Genomic DNA, 25373 nt, shown 5'->3' with positions numbered 1-25373 from the left:
AAAAGAATGTGATGTCCCTGCGAGGAGAGACCCTATTCTCCTAATGCTGTTCATCCCTGCGTTCCCAGCTCCTAGAAAAAAGACTAGCAAATAATTGGTTGCTCGATATTGATCTGAAGGGAAATGCTTCAAGACCTCAAAGTTCTCTTTTCATATAGGACCATTAATATGTACTTTAGCAATATTTATGTTTTAATTAGCACATTTGGAATTAGTTTCCCCTAAATATACCTGACATCTATATGCCATTTTCTACCTACTCACATAGTTTTATGAGATCTGTCTGCAATTTACCAAAATGGGATTGACATTTTTTGCCATCAAGAGGAATTAAAGATTCATTTGTACAACTGAAGGTTTTGCTGTTGCCTTTTCTCTCCAGTAATAAATTTCAGCACATCCTACTTCCTCACCCTAAGGGAGGAGTATTATTATTTATTATTCTCATTTTGAAATGCAGTGACATACCAAAGAGGGTAGACAGGTAATTTGTTGATGGTAACACAGAGAGTCATGGAACCAGCCCTGGAAGTCAGATAACTAACTGGCTGCAGAGCCAGCACCTTTGACCATGGTGTTACTCTCTTAAGAAGTGCCCCTGTATCGGAGCACCTGGGGGCTCAGTCGGTTAAGCGTCCAACTTCGGCTCAGGTCATGATCTCACGGTTCATGAGTTTGAATCCCGCATCGGGCTCTGCACTGACAGCTTAGAGCCTGCTTCAGATTCTCTCTCTCCTTCCTCTCTGCCCCTCCCTAGCTTGCCCTCTCTCTCTCTCTCTCAAAAATAAATAAACAACAACAACAACAAAAAGTACCCTGAGTTCTTTGGTAGTTGCATCAGAGATACTAACCATTTCATCATCCCGATCTTCTCCATCCTCCTTGGAGTCAGCTTTCAGAGATAATTTTGGTTTCTTCTTCCGACTACACTTAGGATCTTCTTCCTCATTGTCTTCTCCTACGTCCCTTTCTTCCTTCTGATCTCTGTTGTATTTATAAACCCAAAATAATGACAGGAAAACAATACCTGTCAAACATCTACAGGGTGACTATCATGCAACTTAAAAAAAAAAAAGTCATTTAACCACCAGGAGAAGGAAAAACATTTAACCACCAGGAGAAGAGTGTAGGCATTAGGATATCATAGCTAAGGAACACCTAAAACCATTATCATATATGACTCTTCAAAGCAGAAAATGGAAACTAGCTTATATATTAATTTCAAAAGGGGATCAGTACTATATGTGAAACAGGTTCTAAAAAGTTTAAAATGATTGGTCTTTCACATCTGCCATCCATACTAACAAAAGAATCAATTACTTAGAGATATTTTAGTATTCGGGGCAATTTTAATGCAAAGATCCAGCAATTATTAACAATGACAAGTGCAACTAAAAAAGGCCAAGTATAACTTTGTAAAATAAAAGTTGGCCAGCAAAAACAGACAATTCCCAGGCCTACCCTGGTTAAAATACCTGGGAAATTCCACTAAAATATAAGTGTCAAGTCACTTATTTGTGTTATACAATTATATGAAGAAATACACCTCGGTGATAAGCTGAACTTTGTCAGACAGTCCCCAGATGGCCGAGTCACATAGCACCACCAGCCACAGCGGACATCCCTGTCTCGTAATCTTCAGTCTACAGAAATCTACAGTATTGTGACTCATTAAGCCACTCTCTATGGCCATCTTCAGTCAGCTGGTTCCCAACCTGTGGAGTTTTAGCTGAGTTACTGAAGAACCCCACCCCCAACATAAAAACAAAACTCTGTTTCCATAAACATCGACACCATCAAAATGTACGTAGCCCAGAGAAATTTAAATATTCTCTTGCTAGGGGGCACTCACTGGAATCAAAAGGCTAAAGAAAGAGGCAGAGGTTGTACTTGTAGGTAGGACTTAAGCAGTACAACTAAGATCAGACATGACCGAAGTCAGGAGGTCCAGTAACGGGATCAGGGTCCACAGATCTCTAAAGGAAAAGTCTCTGGGGGAAAAAAGGGGCATGAAGGTGTGACAGATGTCAGGGAGCCTCTGTATTCCTTAGCACCTTGGACTCTAAAACCCATTTTATAGGGGCGCCTGGGTGGCTCAGTCGGTTAAGCGTCTGAATTCAGCTCAGGTCATGATCTCACAGACTGTGAGTTTGAGCCCCGCATCGGGCTCTGTGCTGACAGCTCAGAGACTGGAGCCTGCTTCAGATTCTGTCTCCCTCTCTGTCCTTCCCCTGCTCACACTCTGTGTCCTTCTCTTTCAAACATAAACATTAAAAAAAAAAATTAAAAATAAATAAATAAAATAAATAAAACCCATTTTATAGATGGAACAGGGCAAAAACCTACTTGTCTTTGATATGCCGGGCACAATTCTGGCTGCAATAGTTTCCTCCAGAAAGACACTCATCTACATTGCCATACTGACAACAGTTCTCACAGAATTGAAGCCCTTCTACTTTCACTGGATCCTTCAACCTGAAAGGCATCCCAGTCTTCTCTGAAAAGACTAGAAGATGAAAAGGGGAAAAGAACAAAAACAAAAAAAGCACACACAGAAAAAACAATTAGAACCATGACAGAAAACACTCCAAAACACAGTCAAACTTTTCCTTCTAATAATTTTGTTAGCAACACAATAAAAGATAATATTTGCTGAATGAATGAATGACCGACCTACTGTGCTTGGGAGGGAGAAGAGGATGGGCTTGGCAGGAACCACTCAAATCATTTACACAACAAAAAATACTCTGCAGGAAAGATAAAAGTTTGTCTAAGGCTTTTTCTACAGAGTTCAAAGTAAAATAAAGAAAATTTCATTATACTTGACTGTACTTGAAGTACAGTATACTATACTTCACTATACTTGAAGATGAAACTGTTAGTAATCTGCAGAATCCTATTTTATGGATGTATCTGACAAAAAAGGCTTATGTATGTTATTTCATGTTTACAACCTTCTGAGGAGTGGGTTTTTTCTACTAAATTGGTTAAATCGACACCTAGTTTACTTTGAAGGTAGCAGATCTCCTAAATCGTAATTATCCCAAATCATTTGGGAACTCACACTTCCTTTCCCCTGAATTGTTAGGCTCCTCATGCATTCAGCAAACATTAGGTGCCAATTTACGCTAGACACTGATAATGATAGTATAGACCTTGCCCCAGAGAGCTCACAGTCTAGAGGAGAAGACAGACAAGAAAACCAATACTTATAATAAAATGTGATACATGCAGTAATCAAAGCATGAACAAGTTCCAGGAGTAGTACAGAGGAAGAAGTCATTCACTCGGCCTGGGGTGAGGTCAGGGAAGGATTTTCTGATATAAAGCCTCAACTGGGTTTGGAAGGCCAAGAGAAATTAACCAACTGGACAAAGAGGGAAACGGCATCTGAGCCAGAAGCAGCAGCAAGAGCAAAGGCAAGGGAGTGTGAAACCACATGATGCATTGAGAGAATTCCATGGAACCCAGTGCTGCTGGCACTGCCAGGACACGGTGTACAGAGAACAGAACAGAGAGCGAAGAGACAAGGCAAGCAGGTGGGCGCGTGCCACCCAGATCCTTGTAGGCTCAGCTAAAGAGACAGTACGAAGTCAGTGAAGTGTCAGAAAAGCAACCTACAAAAGTTCCTCTGACTTGAAGTGCGGGATAAATTAGGTGAAATTAGAAGCAGAGTGATTCTCTAGGAGGAGTCTGCAATAGTCCAGGTGAGAGCTGCTAAGGGCCTACATTAAGGCAGTGGCAGTGGTCATTAGTAGAAGAAGCCAGATCTGAGACATGTTTAGGAAATAAAAACCAACAGGATGGAGTAACAGGCCATGGGGCTGGGGGAGAACGAATTCAGGATGACTCCTAGATTTCTTGCTTGTCCACTGGGGGGATGGTGCTACCATCAACTGAAATATGGGTTACAGAAGAAAGAGCAGGTTTGGGGGAAGGGGAGAAAGAAATAGAAAATGAATCGCATTTCAGACATGTGGAGTTTGAGGTACCTGTGGGACATCCAGGTGGAGATGTCCAGTAGGCAGGTGGAAATACGGGCCTGGAGCTCGGGGGAGAGGTCGGGGCTGGAGATATAGATTTGGGAGTCATCAGCATATAGGTGTTAGTTACAACCATCGGAGTAGATGAGAAAAAAGTGGCAGGCTTTTGGCTAAATCACCTGGGTAGGCTATTGCAACACTGGATTTACTTGGTAATAATTTCCAATTAACCTTGTGCTATTACAGATCTGGCATTAGGAAAGAAGACAGTTTATAGTTATTTTAAAATATCAAAGTTGGTTCCATATGAGTTTTGTTATAGAAATTCACCTAAGAACACGTGACATGAAAATCACCCAGGATCTTCAAAGTTCCAGCCTATTGTAAAACCTAGGTAATTCTTATTTTAAAACTCTCAAAGGAAAGAAAATGGCAATGCAGACGACCCAGTCTTACCTTCCTGAGCAGTTGGTACCATCCAAGTTGTGGTAGCTGTTGCTTTTTTAACATTTTCCATCTCGCTCTCATCTGTGATAACTTCCAGGGCTCCAAACTCGTTTACCCGAAACTAGCGACAATATGGTAGAAAGAGGCAAAACTTACAAAGGTGCTCAGGACAGTAGTCATTTCATGGTGGACACGGAAAGTCTTTAAGCAAATTAGTTATACTTTAAACGTTCATTTGAGCAACTGTATCTAGGTAAGCCCTCTACCAGCAGTAAGCCCTCTGCATTTTACAGATTTGGGGATTCGGGGAAGTAAAAACAGAACAAAGCAGCAAGGTACTTCTTAAGGTACCATACAACCAGCCCTGCACTGTGCTATAGAGATGCCAGCTCTCTTAATGTGGCCTATCATTCTGAACACCAGTTGTTGCTAGGACTTTTGTTTCCTACTTCATATTACTACTTCCTTAGTAACCAAAATTACTAAAAGGAGAATTACTGTCTTCCCGGGAATCAACTTATCTCACCCGAGCTCACCTAAGTCCAAGAGAAGGAAATCTCTATTCCGGAAATAATGACCTGCACGCCTATATCCTTATATTCCCGGAGGTAGGTGAGGAAGGCTGAAGTGTGAGCCATGTGACCCCCAACTCTCCACTTCTTCCTCTCACTGCTCTTTGGAATTCTCCACCCCATTCACCTCTAATCCTCCAAACAACTGGTAACGTCTATGAGATCTGAACAAATCTGCTAGCTACAGGTCAATTCTATCGCCAAAAAGTACAGGCGTTTTGACTTCATGGACATTTTGACCCCAAATGTTGAAAATTTCCTCTCACCTCATGGCAAGCTGCAAACCTAGTATGTTTCTCTTAACAGCCTGGCTGTACTGTGTGTGCATGTTGAAGGCTTACCCACCATCTATGTGCAGGGACCCCTCCATCCTCTTTGAAACAACTAGGTTTACTCTCCTATTGATGAAGTCAAAGTTTGCCATATTCCTCTGTTTTCCCATAAAATAGAATGATATTAGGGATCCACTAATTTTGACAGTTGATGAAGAACTGGAAAGTTCACAGTTCAAAAGGATTATATGACTTTTCGCTTAACGTTTTTAGAGCTTTCACAGAAATATATGAGTATGCAAATACGTAGCAATTAGGCTTAAGACCTTCCATTTTGCAATCTAAAACATCTATTTAGTCAACATGCCAACAGAATCATTCACTTAACCAAACTAGATTCAGAGTACAAGTCAGAAAAAGCTGAAACAAAAATTACTAATTATTCTTTCCACCAGATAAAAACAGCACCTTAAGTAACTGTATGCACACAGTGTACAATAATTAAAAGCTTTTTAGACTGAAGAATTTGAAATAGTTGAGGAAAGTGAAAATGGTTTCTTCTATTACATATTTCAGATACAAGTTCCCAGGTAACATGTGTATACTATACTGAGTGTGTTCGCCTAAAAATGTCAGGCTAGGAAGTGGCAAAAAGTTAAGTGGGAGGAAAGGAGCTAAATATAACTTTACTTTTGGGGGGGGAAACAAATTTTTAAGTGATCCACTCTGAAAACAGAATATTTCAAAATAAAGCTGATAGTACCATCTACTGGGCAAGAACAGAAAAAACAAGCCATAATGATTACTAATTAATGATAGTTAAGAAGAACACAGAAAATCAATTCTGAATCAAAGTTTAAAAAGGCATTAGGCATCACCTTTCTAATTCAGTCCAGGTAGGTAATTTTACTTTTATTAGATGCCAATATTAATTGATACTTATTTGAAAAATACAAAATGTGAAAAACAGCACCATTTTCATCACATGGAGAATCTCCTGTGGTGTAAGTTTCCAAATTACTGCTACACTGTAAGCCACCCTGCATTTCCAACAATGAGAAAGAGAACACCACCGAGGGGAATCTTTGAATAAAAATCCAGAGTTACGACACTTGGAAGCTTTAAGCTCAAATACTTTCAAAGTTAAAAGGTAATATCCCCACAATACAACAATTAATCCTAGTTGTCTTTTCCTTATAATGTTTATTGCCAGTAACTGACCTATAGCCAAAGCACAAATGAAAGATGTCATGACACTTAGGGACACAATTAACTCCTGTAAGTCAGGTGTCTATAGTTGGACTTTAGGGGATTGAAGAATCCCATGAAATTCATACAAAATGATGTCATGGACACATACATATTTTTCTGGGAATAGGGTTCTTCAGTTTCATCATAGTCTCAAAGGCATCCTATAACCTTGAAAACGTAAAGAACATTACTCTAACCAAGTTACTTTATCTCAAAAATTAACTGCAAAGTGTTTTCAAAGTATCCTGTCATATGCAAAAAAAACACAGGGATCAATTTTTTTTTTTTTTTTTTCTGGCTTCTCAACTTGGATTTACTGTCTTTCACTATATTAGTACTGCTGAAAATGCTGGACAACATAGGTTGTTAGGTGCTGTTAACATTACTGGAGTTCCACAGATAGCATTCCAGAAAGACTGACACATTCCCTAACATTTTCCCCCCCAATAAAACACTCAGAAATGGGTAATGCTTTCATGAATGGTTTTGGAGCCATGGAAACTTGAAATAATCACTTTCATTTCTTTTTTCAAAGTTATGAGTTCTTTTAACCTAGACATCTAAAAAGCAGCATAACAATCTATTGAGTGACTCCATTCCAAATCAAGAACATCAAAATTATGAACTCTACAAAAGAAATTTATTAAATAAGCACATCAAACACATCAGCTGACACTGTAATTTGTTCTACTAGTGGAAACATCTAAGTCAATCAGAAAACAATTATGCCTGAAAGATACAAGGGATTGCAAAGGTTTGTTTGGCCTGGCTTGAACTACCTTTAATTGATTCAATTCTCTTTATTTTTGCTTGTAGAGGCAAAGGATCCTTTGCTTTTTGCCTATCTTTAAGAACAGATCCTTAAAAGACACTGCTGACGTTAGTATTTTTGTTTTGTTTTATTACTTTCAATGTCAAAATATGAGTTCTACTTACCAATCTGTTTTAAGGGCAAAGATATTTGGTAACTAAAGTTTTCTGAACATTAATCACAACGAGCAAAACTGTGCACTAGGAGCATGGTGTTTCCAGTTGGGTTTCTGCCCTGCTGCCGCAGGGTCTTGCTCTCAGTTAAGTGGCAACTATTCTTACTAGATAAGATGCTATCGCTCTCAGGAGTATATCTGCATTTTACTGAGGGATTCCAAATGGCTAAATCCTTATGACCCAGAGGAATAATCCTCTGTGGATAAGTTTCAGACATCATTACAAGTTCAGAGAGAGAGACTGCTTAGGGACAGGGAGCCCCAGCATGCACCTTCCCACTACCGCTCATTGCCTGCCTGTTCTTATGGCTGGCCCTGAGATATTAGTCTACAAATACTAATTTGCCATTTTATAGAATAATTAGGCAACGGTGCAGTTTCCAAAGCTTGCTTAAACAAAAATGTCTTGTTAATGACTATAATATTTTCAAGGAGGCCCCTGGACACTTGCTGTTCTCCCCTAACACTATACTTTCTTATGCTAGTCCTTCTTTTCGATGCCCTTCTCTTTCTTGCCTGCTGTCCCTGACCCACAAAATCTTCATATAGATGCCGACCTATTTTCGGGTACCTGAAGCTCATATGACAACTACTTCCCCGAAGCCTTCCTGATCCCTCCAGCTAAAATGATACCTCTTCTAAATCGCTATAACATTTTCTCTGTATCTCTTTTGATATGAAAACATTTTCTCTCTTTAGACTATAGTATACTAGTGGTAAGAGAATCGATTCCAGTATCAGAAAAGCCTGGCTTTAGACCTAGTTCTGCCAATTATCTTGACCTTGAGCAAATGATTTAACCATTCTGGGCCTCTGTTTTCCCATCTGTAAACTGACAACAATGATAGGAACTACCTCAAAAGGATTAAATGAAAGGATTAAATACAAGGATACAGATAAAATGTTCATCAGAGAGTAAGCTTTCTATTCTTTCCCCTACTGCACCTGAATGGAAAAAGTTTTTGCGCTCTGTTTTATATAAAGGCTGTTTAGCCTCCCTGAAAAGGGGCAAGGGAAACAGTATAAAGGAACGAAGGTTTGAAGCCTTCAACTAGACAGTTGGGCTGGAAAGGAAACAAGATGGCACTGAGGAGTGAAACGAGACACAGCCAGAGGAAAGTAGGGGCCAGACCACCAAAAACTTCTGGGGTAAACTTAAGGGGATTGACTTTGCCACGAAAGACAGGAAACTGCTAAAAGTTTTTAAGCAGAAGAGTGATATAGTTTGGCCAGCAATCATGAGGCTTTTACAGAGAAACATACTTTCAAAATGGTAATAAACCGAAGCATATAAAAACCTGTTTACATGATAAGAAACTGACTTCTATGTAGTAGCTGATTGTACTGGCTGAACTAACCTGAGCTTCTTGTCTTAGGATAGCACCTTGTTTATTAGGAAATCTACATGCCTACACCCACTACAAAAAAGTAGTTTCAATAATGTAAAGTAGGGGGGCGCCTGGGTGGCTCAGTCGGTTAAGCGGCCGACTTCGGCTCAGGTCGTGATCTCACGGTCCGTGAGTTTGAGCCCCGCGTTGGGCTCTGTGCTGACAGCTCAGAGCCTGGAGCCTGTTTCAGATTCTGTGTCTCCCTCTCTCTGACCCTCCCCCGTTCATGCTCTGTCTCTCTCTGTCTCAAAAATAAATAAACGTTAAAAAAAAAATAAAAAAAAATAATGTAAAGTAGGCAAAGCATGATGTGAAAGAGCAAATTTCATGCTTTATTCAAAGTTCTTTTTAATATCTTAATTTTGTGAAAAATCAATTTCTCAATCAGATCTCTGAAGCATCTCAGATATTAATATTAGGAGCAAATGATTCAGAAATCCTAAATTAACACAATCAACTGACTATCTGAATCTCTTCAGATAAAAATGATTATGAAGTAGAAATTTTTTTTCATTTTTTTTTTTTAGAAGTGGGGTTTCAAACTGTCTACAGTACATGAAGTGAACTGGATACATGGAAATTACCCACATAATTAGATGAGCCTAAAAGTCAAATAAAATAAACCAGATTATAATACCCACTAAGTGGCTTAATTACCTGATTACCTTAATAAAAGTAATAGGCTAATTCCTAAGATCTATTGCTTAGAAAACCTTCAGGCAATTTAAATTTCTTAGGGATTGAAAGTTCAAAACCTAACTGAACAAAAATTATAAATTTCATCATCCACCTGACATCAAAAAAAAAAGCAAGTGAGAAGAAGGGACAAAAATGTACAAGCAAAATATGAGAATAAAGCAATTTTAAAAAGACAATTTACATAATATATCACAAAGCCAGAAAAAATACAATTTGTTAAATGTTTTCCATATGTTATATTTTTCAATCCTTATAACCACCTTGTGACATAGATTCTATTTCCTCATTTTATACATAAAGATTCTGAAACTTAGGGAATTTAAATAACTTGACAAAGCTCATATAGCTACTATGAGGCTGACATTATGAGCGTCTGGAACGGTTTTTCTTTCTGAAAAATTTCAGCACTCAATTCCCATCATATCTAATCCAGATGAACATTTGGAGAATGTTAGAGCAGATAAAGTCCTTAGCATTCATTTAATTCCTTATTTTACCAAAGAGGAAACTGGCCTGAAGAGACTGACTGACTAGTTCAAGGACATACAGAACTAAAACTAAAAACCGTATCTCCTTTTCAGAATTCACTGAACCTCACTGCGATATTTTTGTTAAGCTTAACAGATAGATATGTTGGCACATTGCACTTAATTTAACCTAACCCAACTAAAATCTGGGTATTTTTCCAGTGACAGAGTGTCCAAATCTCACCACTGAAGATGAACTAGGTTGGGCTTGGCTGAAATACTCGTCAAGTAGCCACTGGATTCCAGGAAGCCAATTATTAGGGGGCAGGAATTTATATTCGAGATAGGCCAGAACATCAAGCACTAGAGGGAAAAGCCAACTGACAGCCAGTTAGGGTGATTAGAGGTTCAAAAACCTGAGTGACCAAGTACAAACAAAGTCTAAAAGGCCACAGACAGGTTCAAGGTCCCAGAGATAGGATTAGAGCAAAAGCAAATTAGAATTGAGAGGTGGGGTAGACTGGCTTCCTGGATGAGTGCTTGCGTAACTGTTTCATAGGGCAGCAGAGGTGGGCCTAGAGTGTGTTTGGGAAGCCTTGGGAAAAGGGGCAGGATAAGCACATAGTAAAGAGGCACACTGAAGCATCATTCTCTGAAGAGAGTTCTCCTCTATATAAAAGCAGCCTGGTTTACAGGAAGGACCAGCTTTTGAACAAATGATTATATAAAAATTCATATTTATCGTATAAATAATTTAAGGGAGGAGAATAGTCCTGTCTATTCAATATTTTAACATTATCCAGTTTTCAAATGAGAAAACTAGGGCACAGGGAATGTGGTTATTCATTTAAAGTTCTCAAGTTCATTATTACAAAATATATGAAGCCAGGTCTTCTAAGCCTACCATTTCCATATTTATTGTCCGTCATGATAAAGTCAAACCAAGGGTGATCCCCTGGAAGCTATAATTCGACTTCTGCAAAATAAGCATATGCCAAAATATTCTTGTCCACCACCCCAAGTGACAAAGACTTCGGCCAATTTGTCAACATTCCAAATTGTCTTGAAAATTTACTGTAGAGGTCTAAGTAGCATATAAGACCTAGAGCATTATGCTTAATGCTTTTAATTCTTATTTTACATATGTAGTCAAACTCCTTTTAACAAATAGCACACAGATGCACACACAGATAATTGTATTTAATAAAGACAGCTTACCTTTAAGTCACTTCCTGGTAGCGTGCCTACTCCATCTTTCCAGTCCATAACACTGAATACATCAAATTCTTGACCACTTGTGCTAGAGGCAGATTCAGTCATGATTTATTTTGGAACCTGGAAGGGGGAAAAAGGCAGATCATTAAATACTGTATGTACAAATCAGTTTTTATTTTAGTGGTCACTGCTTTGGTTTCCCTTAATTACATAATTTTCTTGATCACAATATCCCATATCCATAGATCTAGAATTAAGTGCTTCGAAAATATCACTAACATTTTTTTCTAGTACAATCCCTGGTAAATTTATGTATTTTTTAAAATATTTACTTTGAGAAAGACAGAGTGTGCGTGCGCACATGAGCAGGGGAGGGGCAGAGACAAGGAGAGAGAGAATCTAAGCCGGCTCCGTGCTGTCACTGCACAGCCAGTCACGGGGATCAATCACGCCGATCGTGGGAACATGACCTGAGCCGAAATCAAGAGTCACTTAACTGAGCCACCCAAGCACCCCCTAATCCCTGGTAAATTAAAGAGGAAAGAATATACCTAAAATTTGTAAAGTGTCAACGTTTCTATTCTTAAAAAAGGAATTCACCGTTTTGTAGCACATTCACTTAAAACAAAAAGTCATGATATATATCAACAGAATTTCTTGCCCACTAAGTAGGGGGTTTTGTTGTTGTTGTTGTTTGAAGATATTGATGATAGAGTGGGTATGGATAAAGGACAAGACATTAATTGTTAATAAGCAAAATGAAACCTTTTCGATGATAAAAAAGAACAAGAAAATTCCAGTCCATTAGGACTATCATCTATGCTAATTTGTCAGTTAAGTTTATTGTATCAATTCAACAAATACATGGTGTGATGGACTCTCTCAGTGAATTGATTTTTTGAATTCAGTTGAGATATCCACCAATTTGAGGTTCTGGAAAATAGGAAAACAGTCTTAAAATATACAGCAAACACTAATAATAAGGCTATGTTAAGAAAACCAAGTCAACTAGCTAAACTGTGATAATCTGTTTAATTTTCATTTTTTTTTTTTAATTTTTTTTTTCAACGTTTATTTATTTTTGGGACAGAGAGAGACAGAGCATGAACGGGGGAGAGGCAGAGAGAGAGGGAGACACAGAATCGGAAACAGGCTCCAGGCTCTGAGCCATCAGCCCAGAGCCTGACGCGGGGCTCGAACTCATGGACCGCGAGATCGTGACCTGGCTGAAGTCGGACGCTTAACCGACTGCGCCACCCAGGCGCCCCAATTTTCATTTTTCTAAACTGCAAAACAGTTTTCCATAATCATATTGTTAGTAACTGTATTGAGACTGTTCTTCTGAGACTGTTGTCTATGTGGTGTGGGATAAAAGAAGTAATTATGTTGGTGTCATTGATAAGCAATGGAAGATGGATTAAAGTCCTAAATTTGATGCATTTTTAAACTTTTTTTTTTTTTTTTTTTTTTTTTTTTTAGGGGCACCTGGGTGGTTCAGTTGGTTAAGCGTCTGACTTCAGCTCAGATCATGATCTCACGGTTCATGGGTTCGAGCCCTGCATCAGGCTCTGTGCCAACAGCTCAGAGCCTAGAGCCTGCTTTGGATTCTGTGTCTCCCTCTTTATGCCCCTCCTCCCCTCACACTCTGTCTCTATCTCTCAAAACTGAATAAACATTAAAAAATTTTGTTTTACAGATTTTTGCACGCAAGTGGTGGAGGAACAGAGAGAGATGGAGACTGAGGCTCCAAAGTGGGCTCTGCGCTGAGAGCTGAGACCCGATGTGGGGCTCAAGCTCACAAACCTTGAGACCTGAGCCAAAGTTGGACCCTTAACCAATTGAGCCACCCAGGTGTCCCTAAATTTTAATCTTTTAATGCATTTTAATCTTAAAAAAATTTGCATATTTTCTAGCCTTGCCCACTGACAGAATCTAGAAACAACCACCAATCAACAGTGATGAGCAGCCAAGTGCTCAGACTGTGGGCTCTAAATAGCACTTCTCTGAGGTCTTCCCAGAGAAGGGGCTGATTTCTGTTCAGTGGCAGGAAACGTGCAAGATGAGTCTGGAACTTCTTGTCAAAAAGAAAAAAAAAAAGAAAAAAAGCAAGGAAGCTATCAAAGACAACAGAGATCGTATCAAAAGAATTTAGAAACCAATCTGAAGAGGCTCCTGCTGGCCAAAGAATAGTAGCTGCATGAATTGAAACACATCAAATAAGTTTAAATCTGCAAGTTCATACTGACATTGAAAACAAACAAACAAACCAAGAACACCTACTCATCACCTTTTAAGACTACACAGGAACCAACTCATTATCTGGAAAAAGAAACAAGGATTGATCCTGTCTATATTGCACGAGATCCATGCAAACTGTATTCCAGGGTAACGCAAATCAATGGCGAGAGGAAGTTTCAGTTTAGAAAGAATTCCTGCTAATAAATAAAGAAGGAATGACAGAACTGAAACATTACATTTTCAATCCTTGATACATTAATGGCTGCAGGCAATGGCTATCAATGACTACTAAGAATATAAACCCAACACCATCTAGGAAGTGGTCTTGCCATGAAAAAACAAAATCAAACCTAATCTGATCAAGTCCATTTGCAGGAAATACCTGAGACAAAGGAACCCATAAAAATCACACCATAAAAATATACAAAATGGGGCACCTGGGTGGCTCAGTCAGTAAAGCATCCGACTTTGGCTCAGGTCATGATCTCATGGTTCGTGAGTTCCAGCCCCATGTCAGGCTCTGTACGGACAGCTCAGAGCCTGGAGCCTGCTTCCGATTCTGTGTCTCCCTCTCTCTTTGCCCCTCCTCCCACTTGCACTCCCTCTCTCTCTCTCAAAAATAAACAAACATAATTTTTTTTTTTTAATATAAGAAGTAAAATTCAGACTGTCAGAAACTCTTCAGCAACATTCCTCAAAGTGTGATCCACAGACCCTGGGAAGACCTGAGACCTTTTCAGAAGGTCCAAGAAGTCAGAATCATTTTCATAAAAATACTAACACATTATCTGCCTTCTGCGCTATGCTGACATCTGCGCGGATGGTACAAAAGCAACAGTGGGTAAAAGTGTTGGGAGTAGCGGCTCCCAAGTAGGCAGCAGTCACTGCAGCCTTTACCGCCAGGTACTGATGGTAAACAAATGTTGGTTTCGCTAAACAGCATCCTTGATGAAGCAAAATAGTAACTTTCGTGAAGTCTGGATATTTGAATACGTATCTTTTTAACATTCTGTGTGGTGAAATAGAAAGCACCCATAAAGCGCTCTGGTGCGTCAGAGTACCAAGGGAAAGCACCTGTGAACTGTCTGAGATGCAAGTTGAACAAGCTGCTTTTTTCATGGAGCGCATTTTTATTTAACAAACTATGTTTCTTCGGGTTTGGCTATGTGGCAAATATTTTGTCAAGAATAAACAAAGCGAGCCTGTTGACATCAAGGAAAACACTGACAGCATTTGTTGCTGAAGATCCATTTGAACATTCAAGGGATAATCATGATTCCGGAAAACGTGTATCTACCACCATGAGCCTGAGAGCTTCCCAGTTGCTACATATCTTCTAAGGAGATGGGTGGTGATATTGATGAGTGGGATTTTTTAAATATTTTATATTTGACCTATGTCAACATCTGGGAGATTTGCATAATTCAGTGATGCAGTATTTTCCAAATAACCAATGCTTGACGTCACAAAATTATGCATGAGTAAAGGATCCAATCAAAGTACATGACAGACCGATGGATTTTAATATAACACAGTACGAAAAGTTCATTGTTAGGGTTTCAGACTGCCCACTGCAACTTACCTTTAAGAAACTACCACTTGTCAACTTTTGGTGTAGTATCATAGAAGAATGTCCACCATTAAATGAAAAAAAATACTCCTCCCCTTTTCCAAACTCACATCTGTGTGAAGCAGATTTTCTTCACACACTTCAACCAAAACAACATACTGCAACAGACTGAATGCAGGAGCAGATATGAAAATCCAGCTCTCTCCTATTAAGCCAGGCATTAAAGAGATGTGCAAAAATGTAAAACAGTGCCATTTCTCTCATTTTTTAATTTTGGAAACTATGATTACATTTCATTTAAATTGTGCAGACACATGTTAATATAATCAGTCTGCTGCTGTTATTTTTAAAAGTAAATACATAGTTTAAATTATCTATTTTAATTTTGAATATAGTAGATATTAATAGATATAACCCATACAAACAACAGCTCCTTCGGGTTTTCAATCATTCTTAAGAGTGTCAAGGAGACTTGAGACCAAAGAGTATGAGAGCCACTGCTGTGTAGGATAAAAACTGGCTTTTGGCCACATGGACACATACATGCACAGAAGGCACAGAGTAAAACAAACAAACAAACAAAAAAATAGATGGAAGAGGAAATCTAAAATTTAGATTAAGAGATTTAAAAGACATTAATAAATCACAATATCATAATTCATAGATCTGTTTGGACCCTGATTTAAACTTTTTTTTTTTTAATTTTTAGGTTTTGAGAGAGAGAGAGAGAGAGAGAGCGCGCGCGCACATGTGCACGCAGGAGGGGGGCAGAGGGAGAGAGAGGGAGAAGCTGAAGTAGGCTCCATGCTCAGTGTGGAACCCAACCAATGCCACAACCCTGGGATCATGACCTGAGCTGAAATGAAGAGTCAGATGCTCAACCAACTAAGCCGCCCAGGCATCCCTAACCTATTTTTTAAAGAAGAAGATGATGGTTAGACAGGAAGGGAAGCCTAAATACCAGTGGCTATTTGATGATATACAAAAATGCTGCTTTTTCTAGAGGGATGATCACGGCATGCACTTTTAGAAGGGGACTTCATGCTTGTCAACTGAAATTGACAGATGGAATGATTAAGTTAGGAATTTGCCATAAATCAGTCAAGAGCGTGAAGTGGTAAAATAAAGAGGCAACGTGCTGGTAATTCTCAAGAAGTGTGAGGGACCCAGTTTATTATACTACATCTTACTTCTGTGTGTGCTTGCAAAATTCCATAAAAGAAATACATTTTAAGGGCAGTCTCTTTAGATATAGAATATACATTTATTTTTAAATGGTCAATAGAAAAAAATAAACCTGTTTCTCTGAATTATAGCTATCTTTTGTTGAAGTTTATCAGACACCTCCATATCCTTTCTTCCTTTGTCCTCTTTAAATGAGCCAGTGTCAAATGTTATATATTAAGTCTATTTCTGATCATTTCAAAATTTATACAGTCTGAATTTGAAGACGCACTAGATTTCACTACCATTAGGACTTAATCCTTAAAAGAGGAACTAAGATGTGAAGGCTTGAAGGAGATTAATTTAAGAAATAGTGAATTAGTAAGTGAATTACGGCTTGTCCTTACGGTCTCTAGGACTCCTACCTCACTTGAGATCAGCAACAAAATTGACATCCCTTGTAAGTGCTGTAGGAGGGGCAACTTTTTCTTGATAGACAGTAGAGAGACAGAATACTTTTTCCCTTGGTGGATAAACTGGGTAAAACCCAAATGATCCGTTGAAAAGAAAAGTTTTACTGTTCTTTTTTACTTACAGTAACATTTATTCACCAGGTACTCGGTGTCAGACATAATACGTATACTTTGTAATTTATTAATTCCATTTCACCTTCCAGAAAAGGATTCAAAGCACAATTTATATATACTATTTCATTTATTTCTGTCTCACAAAAAGATGGGTTCTATTATCCTTCCAGTATACGTTGAAGAAAGTGAGTTGCAGAGTTCAGTAATTCACCCAAAAGCATATTTGGTGGCATACCCAAGATCTGAATCCAGGTCAGTCTGATTCCAATCCTGGGCTTTTTTTCCCCCAACCACTGTCTTGTCTTGTCTCAGTCTTATCCCTCTAAGAATCTGGCTAAACCAACTTTTCTCTATGTAACTACTCAGGCATGACAAATCCAGAAACCAGTTTACTAGGGTCACAGTGCTTGATTTATGTATATCAGTGCAATGTGTATCCTTTCAATAAAATATTATCAAATACACGCGTATTAACAAATTGTCATTAAGACACGTATGCAACAGGAATCGAATTTCCCACCTAAAACACAAATGCATAAAGTTCACAACAGCAAAATCCTGTCTGTGACTAGGAGGAGCAGAAAGAAGAAATAGGAAAGTCAGCACTGTACAAAACCTGCAGTAAATGCTCATGACATGTTTTTGGAAATACAAAACATTGGTAACGCTATACAGTGTACCTTATGTATAAACACGTATCTAAAATTTATTACAAAACTGTTTCCCGTCATTGTTCTAAGGTTTGTGAATATTTGTATAAAATATTTTAGCATCAGAATATTTACCATGTGGTCTTTCCCATTATCTGATTTTGCAGCAAAATGGCTACTTGCACTACCACAGGAAGTCTGAAAGGCCAGGACAGATTAGGTATTTTTCTATCATCTCTTCATCAGACAGAACAGCCATCAACCAGCATGATTTTCACAGAAGCTGCTTCTTCATGACAGCCTAAGTCTCCCTCTCCGGTTTTCAGCCTCCATAAGCGTGCACACTTGCATATATACAAAGTCCTTTCACTGCAATTAGCTGGGTTCCTAAGAATGAAGCACATTTTTTAGAAGCACAGGTTTTATGTTTTCTTTGTCACCTGGCACTATTCCACAACCCCATGGATAACTATATTCCACGGACCATAAAAAGCAGGTAGGTAATAGAGTCACTCACAGTGCAGGTCAGACAGCATTTCTCATCCTGCAGAAAATCTCATCCCAAATCTCTTGTTAACGATGCCGAGGTTTCCTAAGAAGTACCTTAAAAGTGCCCCATGAGGGATCCTCTGTGCTATCAGCCAACATCTACCACTTTCCTCCCAATCACCTCTTCTAAATCCTAAGGATCTCCAGCCACTGCTGACGTCAAAAAGGACCACTTTGGAGTTCACATATCCAGCAAATACACCAATGCAGCTTTTGATTCCCACTAGCTTTCATATCATGGCCGGAAATGGCTAAAATCAAGGCTTCTGATGTCCAATGTGCTTCTGTGGACGCCCATTGTTAGGAGCCATTGACTTTCCTGAAGGCAGACACCATTACTGCTGGCACCTATTCAGATGTATTCTACTTCCAAAGCCCCCCTCTGTGAAACAGTTCACTGTCACTTTGACTCATTTTTATTACAATCTTCTTGCCCTAAGCCTCCAACAAAAGGGCTGGAGGACAGATTAAATGACATGCAACACTGTACTCAGAATTACCTTCTGTATCTTTCTCCTGCAGGATTCCTTGTCTCCAAACCAAAGCTGTGCAACTTGCCTTTCCCTTGGGACACTGTATCTAACGGATGAACTTCCTCAGTCTCTGGAATTCTCAGCCTACCATACAACACTAGTTTGCAAGAAACATCAGGCAGTGAGGAGATTAGTTAATATTTTCAAAAATTCTGTTACGAGAATATGGGGAACCAGTCCCCCTCATGTATTGAGAGTGGCATTATAAATTAAAACAACCTCTCTGGAGATCAATTTCCAAGAACGTATCCTCCAATTCAGTAGTTCTACTCACAGAAATTTATTCTATAGATACTCACATGGGTCTGTTTGTAATGTTAAAAAAACTGGAAAACAATCCAAAAGTCCATCGATTAAGGACAACTGTGGTACATCAATACAGTATATAATGCCATTAGAAAAAACAGTGAGGAAGCTCTTTACATTCTGATACAGAAAAAGCTCCACGACACTACTAATACTCTAATTTTGTGCAAGGTATAAAAACTGCATGCTACCATTTCTTTTTTTCTTTAAGTTTATTTATTTTGAGAGAGAGTGAGAGAGAAAGAGAGAAAGAGAAAGAGAGAACAAGAGAGCAAGTGAGAGAGACAGCGCATGTGCATGCACTTTGGGGAAAGGGCAGAGAGAGAGACAGGGAGGGAGAGAGAGAGTCCCAAGCAGGCTCTGTACTTTCAGCACAGAGCCTGATGCGGGGCTTGATCTCACGAACCACAAGATCATGACGTGAGCCAAAATCAAATCAGACGCTTAACTAAGTGAGCCACCTGGGGAACTCCTACCATTTCTATAAAACAAAAGGGGAGGTGTGTGTGTGTGTGTGTGTGTGTGTGTGTGTGTGTGTGTACATACATACATATATGTGTATATACATGCGCGTATATATACGTGTGTGTATTACTTGTATACGCATACGTTTTCTCTGTAAGGATTCCTCAAAAACTGCTAACAATGGCTGCCTCCAGGAAGGAGCAATACTTTGCTGAAAAGCCTGCCATGGGAGGAAACTGTCTGGACATTCTTTCACACCTATTGACTGTTCAAATGTTTTTTAAAAGATATAAATTAATGAAAAAATGTTTTAAAATCCTTTTCCAGGTTTATTTAGCATAGTCCACGTAATAAAAGGCATGTCTTCCCATGAAAATAGTTAGCTTGTTATTGCTGCCAACAACAGAAGCTTTAGCACAGAAGTCACTAAGGGAAGTCAACTTCCCCAAAGCTCTCGGGTAATTTAAATAGCAGGTATTTAACGATATATGCAAATGCACCAGCTCTACAGATGGATGAGAAGAGGAAGGATAGGGTTTGCTTCTCTACAATTCAGGTATCAGAAGTATACAGTAGATTCCTGGCATTCACAGACTATTTATGGTTTCTACCATTCCTGAGTAGCATCTGAAGTTCCCATGACATTTAGTAATTTGTCATTTTGCAAAGCCACAATTCTGAATGAGACATGCATAAAGCTGAGGGATGAGGACAAGCTGCTGGGTCAGCCAAGGTCCAGGTAGGCCCTTACTCACAGCACTCAGTCTTACACTACGGCCACTGTGAATAAAGAGATAAAACTCTGTTTCTTGTTAAGAAATGAAACAAACACAATTAACTGCTAGTTGATTCTAGTGTTGATGACAGAATGAGGGGCGTATGGAAATGTTTATGAAAGTGATAGGCCCTAGCCACAAAATAGAAGTTTCAGATAAATTAAAGACTGAAATGTCAAATGTAATGATGACTCAGACACATTGTGTGAACAAAACTACCAAATGCTCCAAAAGGAAGTAAGTAGAAAAGATGTGTGAATTTGTTTCAATAAGTGCTCCAGACAGTACAAAAATTGCTCATCAAGCAAGATAAGTAGTTCAGGTCTAGAGAGATCATTTACATTTTTCAGTTATACTTTTGCAATCTGAAGGAAGGAATTGTATGTTACAATGATTTCTTTCAATTTGGGAATTGGCGATTGCCTTGGGATGTATTCTTCACAGACGTCAAGAATCTACACTTGTCTTATTTTGACAAGAGATAAACAGAGTTTGTGTGTCCTTCATGATCCCCCCCCTTCATACAATCCCTTCATTCATCTCTGCCCTGAGTGGATAAGGCGGTGGCTCTGAGTGAGGGGCTTGGACTCCCCCAGTGCTGAGCTCCTACAGCACCGGCAAGGTGATGAACCTACCTGGGGCTGAGATGAAGGCAAGATTAACAGTCCTGAGAGATAAGCCACCCAATCTAGGATGCTCAAAATAAACTGAAAGAGTGGGCACTGCCTATAAACCAAAAGTCTCAATCTGCAGATAAGGTGGGAAATAAAGATTATGAAGAAAGGCAGCTACCCATAGCCAGGCCATTCCTGCTCAAACCACAGTTTCAAAATATTATTTCTAGAAGAATGGCTAGCTAATGTTCACTAAAAGCAGTTAAATTGTTTCAATAATGCTACGGTTGCTTTTTTTAGGGTTGTATTTTGTAGCCTTATAGTTAATAGGCACATTTTTCAAAAATAAGGCGTAGAGATGATATGGCTATGAATTGGAAGTGCTTCTGAGGATAAACATCACCTCAAAAGCAGAATCGGATTAAAATTCTGTCAGATGACAGAACTGAGATATCAGCACCTGGTGTTGATCAGTTTGGGTTAACAGAGCAACCTATCTTCTGTAAAGAGTCAGGAATGTTAACCCTAAAATCATTACCGCGAACCAAACAAAAATGCAAACTATGCAGAAGAAACACAGCAAAGAGATACAGAGCAACGTGTATCAGTGAGAAAAGTCCATCTAATGCCTTGCTGCTAAGATGCCCACTTTCATACCATCAACTGAAGCTGGCTTTTTGTTTACTTTGTAGAAATCATCAGTCGCTAACCAAATGCTCTATCTGGCACACTGTGACCTACAAAAAGTCCTAATATCATTATTCGGTAACATCACCTAAAAAGCTGCTTTCCGCTGCTAAACACCTTCTTAATGTGGCTTAGGAAACTGCTTTGAGCCTCCCTAACCCCACCTACCCAACTCCTCGTCACCCTTTCACAGGTGCTCATCAAATACTTCATGGATCATCCTTAACACCTGCCATCTTCTCACCAGTCCCCCCTTCTATCCCTCAGCCTTTCCTCAACCACTTCCCTCCCTTCCTCCGCTTCCTTTCACTTGGCAAAATCTGATAATTACCTAAGGGTAGCTTCTGAGCAGTTCATCTCTGGAAGTCTCAATTCCCCCACCTATAAAGTGCGGGGAATGGAGGAACCTTTCTTAAGTGGGCATGGGTGGGGATTCCACGAGATACATCAGGTAATACCTTAGCATACTGCCTACCACATAGTAAACAATCAATAAACTGTTGGCTTTTGATTATAATTTTCTGGTTTAACAATTATTTGAGTTCATGAAAGCTGCTCAAGTGACCTTAAAAAAAGCTAGAATTACTTTCGTTTCTTTCATTGAATTTTATTTCTATACTAGCTCTTACGGCAGAGCACTTACTCAAAATCTGCATCACAAGATGCAAGATCACTACATCAAAGTAGGTATTTTATTGTTAATAATAATATCTATTTACATAGCTCCAGAAAAGACTACTAGCTTTTTTCTTAACCTTTTAATGCCTTTCATCTATTTTGCCCATCCCCTCACCGTCCTCCCCTTTGACAACGAGCATTCTGCTATTTGTACAAGACTGTTTTTTTGTTCATTTGTTTTTAGATTCCACATACAAGTGAAATCATGTGGTATTTGTTTCTCTGTCTGACCTGTTTTACTTAGCATTATATGCTCTGGGTCCATCCGTGTTGGCACTAATGGCAACGTCTCGTTCGTTCTTTTTTTTTTTTTTTTTTTTTTTTTTTTTGGCCAGGTAATATTCCACCGTATATATACCACATCTTCTTTATCCATTCATCTATGGATGGACACTTGGGTTGTTTCTGTATCGTGGCTATTATAAATAAGGCTGCAATAAACACAGGGGTGTATGTTATCTTTTCAAATTAGTGTCTTTGTTTTCTTTGGGTAAATACCTGGTAGAATTACTGGACATATATTTTTAATTTTTTGAGGAGTTCCATTACTATTTTCCACAGTGGCGGCATCAAAATGCATTCCCACCAACAACGCATGAGGGTTCCCTTTACACTACATGCTACTTCTTGTCTTTGTTACTAGCTATTCTGACTGGTAAGAGGTGCTATCTCATTGTGGTTTTGATTTGCATTTCCTGAATGATTAGTGATGTCAAGCATATTTCATTTGTCTGATGGCCATCTGCATGTCTGCTTTGGGAAAAAGTCTAGTCAAGTCCTCTGCTCGTTTTTTAATCAGATTGGGATTTTTTTTGCTGTTGAGTTGTAGAAATTCTTTCTATACTTTGGATATCCCTTATTGGATATATCATCTACAAACACCTTCTCCCATTCAGTAGGATGTCTTTTTGTTTTGTTAATGGTTTCCTTTCTTTGTAAAAGCTTTTTATTTGTAGTCCCAATAGTTTATTTTTGCTTTTGTTTCCCGTGACTATTACCTTTCTTAACAGAACAATACCTCTGAAATGATGGAGAAGGATCCGACATAAGCAGAGGGGGTTGGGCCTGAAGGCCAGGCTCTCCCTGCCACCAGGCTGGTCTGACAACACACTGCAGGCCAGGCTAAGGCTTCGAAACAAAACTTGATGAAAGGCTAGGGCAACGTACCCCAGTCTGTCCCTCAAAACGCAACTTTAAGAAGACCATTGATTCCTGCCCTGTGATAACAAGTTTTTTGTTGGAAGAGATGTGGGATCCCCTCAGGGTCTCCAGGAGACGTACAGAGTACCTCAGCAGCAGCGCGGCAAAGCGTCCCACAGTCACTTGGCCTTGTGACTCTATTATCACAGAACATCGAATTCCATGGAGCCCTCCCACCCCCCTGCATCCGACCTTTGGGAAAATGCTGAGCGATGGAAAATAAATTCAGGAAATGACATTAAAGGAGGTAGTGTTTTACAGGATAAAAATGTATTCATCTTTAGGTTAGATTCCCCTACAGATGCCACCTTCTGACCTAGTTCCCAACCGGCATCTGAGTATTGAGATTCATAGTATCTACGACGGGGGAATGCCCTCAGGACTTGTAGCCCTTGAAGTCGAGGCTGGAGAAAGTGATTCTGAGAAAGATACGGCCTCTGACTCCTAAGGCCTGTCTACAGTTTTCTGATTCACTCTCCGATGGCCGGTACCTTCGTGACATGAGACAGGTACACAGCCTGCAAGGGGAGAACGCACATACTCACAAACACAAGGCTACAAAGGGGTAATCGGACAAAGGCCATCAGCCTAATGTGCACGAAGGGGACAGAGACACACTGGAGCAGCCGGTCTCTTCCATGCTTTGTCATTTTAAAGGATCTCAACAGGGGCGCCTGGGTGGCTCAGTCCGTTAAGCGGCCGACTTCAGCTCAGGTCACGATCTCACGGTCCGTGAGTTCGAGCCCCGCGTCAGGCTCTGGGCTGATGGCTCAGAGCCTGGAGCCTGTTTCCGATTCTGTGTCTCCCTGTCTCTCTGCCCCTCCCCCGTTCATGCTCTGTCTCTCTCTGTCTCAAAAATAAATAAAACGTTAAAAAAAAAAATAATAAAGGATCTCAATAATACCAACCAATCTGACCCTCACAACTACCTCTTAAAACTGATTACATTTTCCAGACGAGAAAACTGAAGTCACCCAGCCTAGAAACAAACTTTTATCTCCTAAGACAGTGTCCCTCAGACTATACCACAGTGCCCAGTATGTTGTATTTCAGTCAACACAGAAGCCAATCTAGGCTGGCAAGCACGGGTTCTGGAGCCAGAGTACCCATGTTTGAATCCTGGCTTCACAATTTACAAATTACTGCATATTCCTGGGTAGGGTACCTCACCTCTCCTGAGGCTTCGGCCCCTTCATCTATAAGATGGAATGGGAAGAGCTACTTTACAGAGATGTAAAAACTTTTTTCCAAATCATGCACGCTAAGTAGGAACAGCTGGGTGGTTCAACTGGTTGAGCGTCCGGCTCTTGATTTCAGCTCAGGTCATGATCTCGTGGTTTATGATACTGAGCCCGCACAGGGCTCTGCGCTGATAGTGCGGAACCCCCTTGGGATTCTTTCTCTCCCTTCCTCTCTTCCTCTCTGCTTGTGCACGCTCTCTCTCTCGCAAAATAAATAGACAAACATTAAAAAAATAAAATAAAATAAAGTTAAATTAAATTAAATTAAATTATGCATGCTGGGAGTGTTTTGCACATGGCAGACACTCAATACACAGAACTGTGGTTTTCTGAAGAAAAGAAAACAAATTGCTCTCCAGTGTCCATATTCCAAGTACCAGTTCACCCAATACCTAAAGCATACCAGCACAGAGGAATAACTGCAAGGGCCAAGACCTTTGCACCACCACGCCCTACTTGATTTCTCAGGAGTCCATGGGTGAAGGTAAAGTAAAATGGGAGGTTAAGAACAATGGCAAGGCTCTGGATTTCATGGACATGTACAATTTCCAAATGAATCTGGGAAACTGACACAAGGTCAGTAACTATTAGTTCTGCCACACTCTTATAAAGGAAAGAACATTTTAACAACCAAAAAACATAAGAAGAACATAATCTCCGCATAACGACCCAAGAGTAGGCCATTGGCAACCTTAAGGATATTTTTGCCGAGGAAGTATAAAAGCTTCCTCACATATCGACTGCGGTTCCAGGACCTGCAAAAGGCTGGGAGGAGAAAGAGAGATGAAAACTAGAGATGGGATCCCACCTCCCCAACCCCCCCCCCCCCCCACCA

General features: G+C 39.6%; 1 protein-coding gene across 11 annotated transcripts in view; it reads right to left on the bottom strand.

Annotated features, from left to right (window-relative positions):
• Window positions 1-25373, bottom strand: part of L3MBTL3 (L3MBTL histone methyl-lysine binding protein 3) — a 127623-nt gene that overhangs the window by 90985 nt on the left and 11265 nt on the right. For 9 of the 11 annotated variants that reach the window (XM_045499546.1, XM_045499552.1, XM_045499551.1 and 6 more), the window contains 5 exons: window positions 11284-11400; window positions 4440-4551; window positions 3993-4067; window positions 2347-2506; window positions 852-984 (listed from right to left, as the gene is read on the bottom strand). In XM_045499546.1, coding sequence (XP_045355502.1) covers window positions 852-984; window positions 2347-2506; window positions 3993-4067; window positions 4440-4551; window positions 11284-11385 — 582 coding nt within the window. In that variant the 5' untranslated portion in view covers window positions 11386-11400. The remainder of the gene's footprint in view (window positions 1-851; window positions 985-2346; window positions 2507-3992; window positions 4068-4439; window positions 4552-11283; window positions 11401-25373) is intronic. The other 2 variants (XM_045499556.1, XM_045499557.1) reach the window with 1 other exon arrangement.

Source organism: Leopardus geoffroyi, chromosome B2, assembly GCF_018350155.1.
Source record: "Leopardus geoffroyi isolate Oge1 chromosome B2, O.geoffroyi_Oge1_pat1.0, whole genome shotgun sequence".
In the NCBI taxonomy this organism is placed as follows: domain Eukaryota; kingdom Metazoa; phylum Chordata; class Mammalia; order Carnivora; family Felidae; genus Leopardus; species Leopardus geoffroyi.
This window is presented reverse-complemented; position numbering and strand designations above follow the sequence as displayed.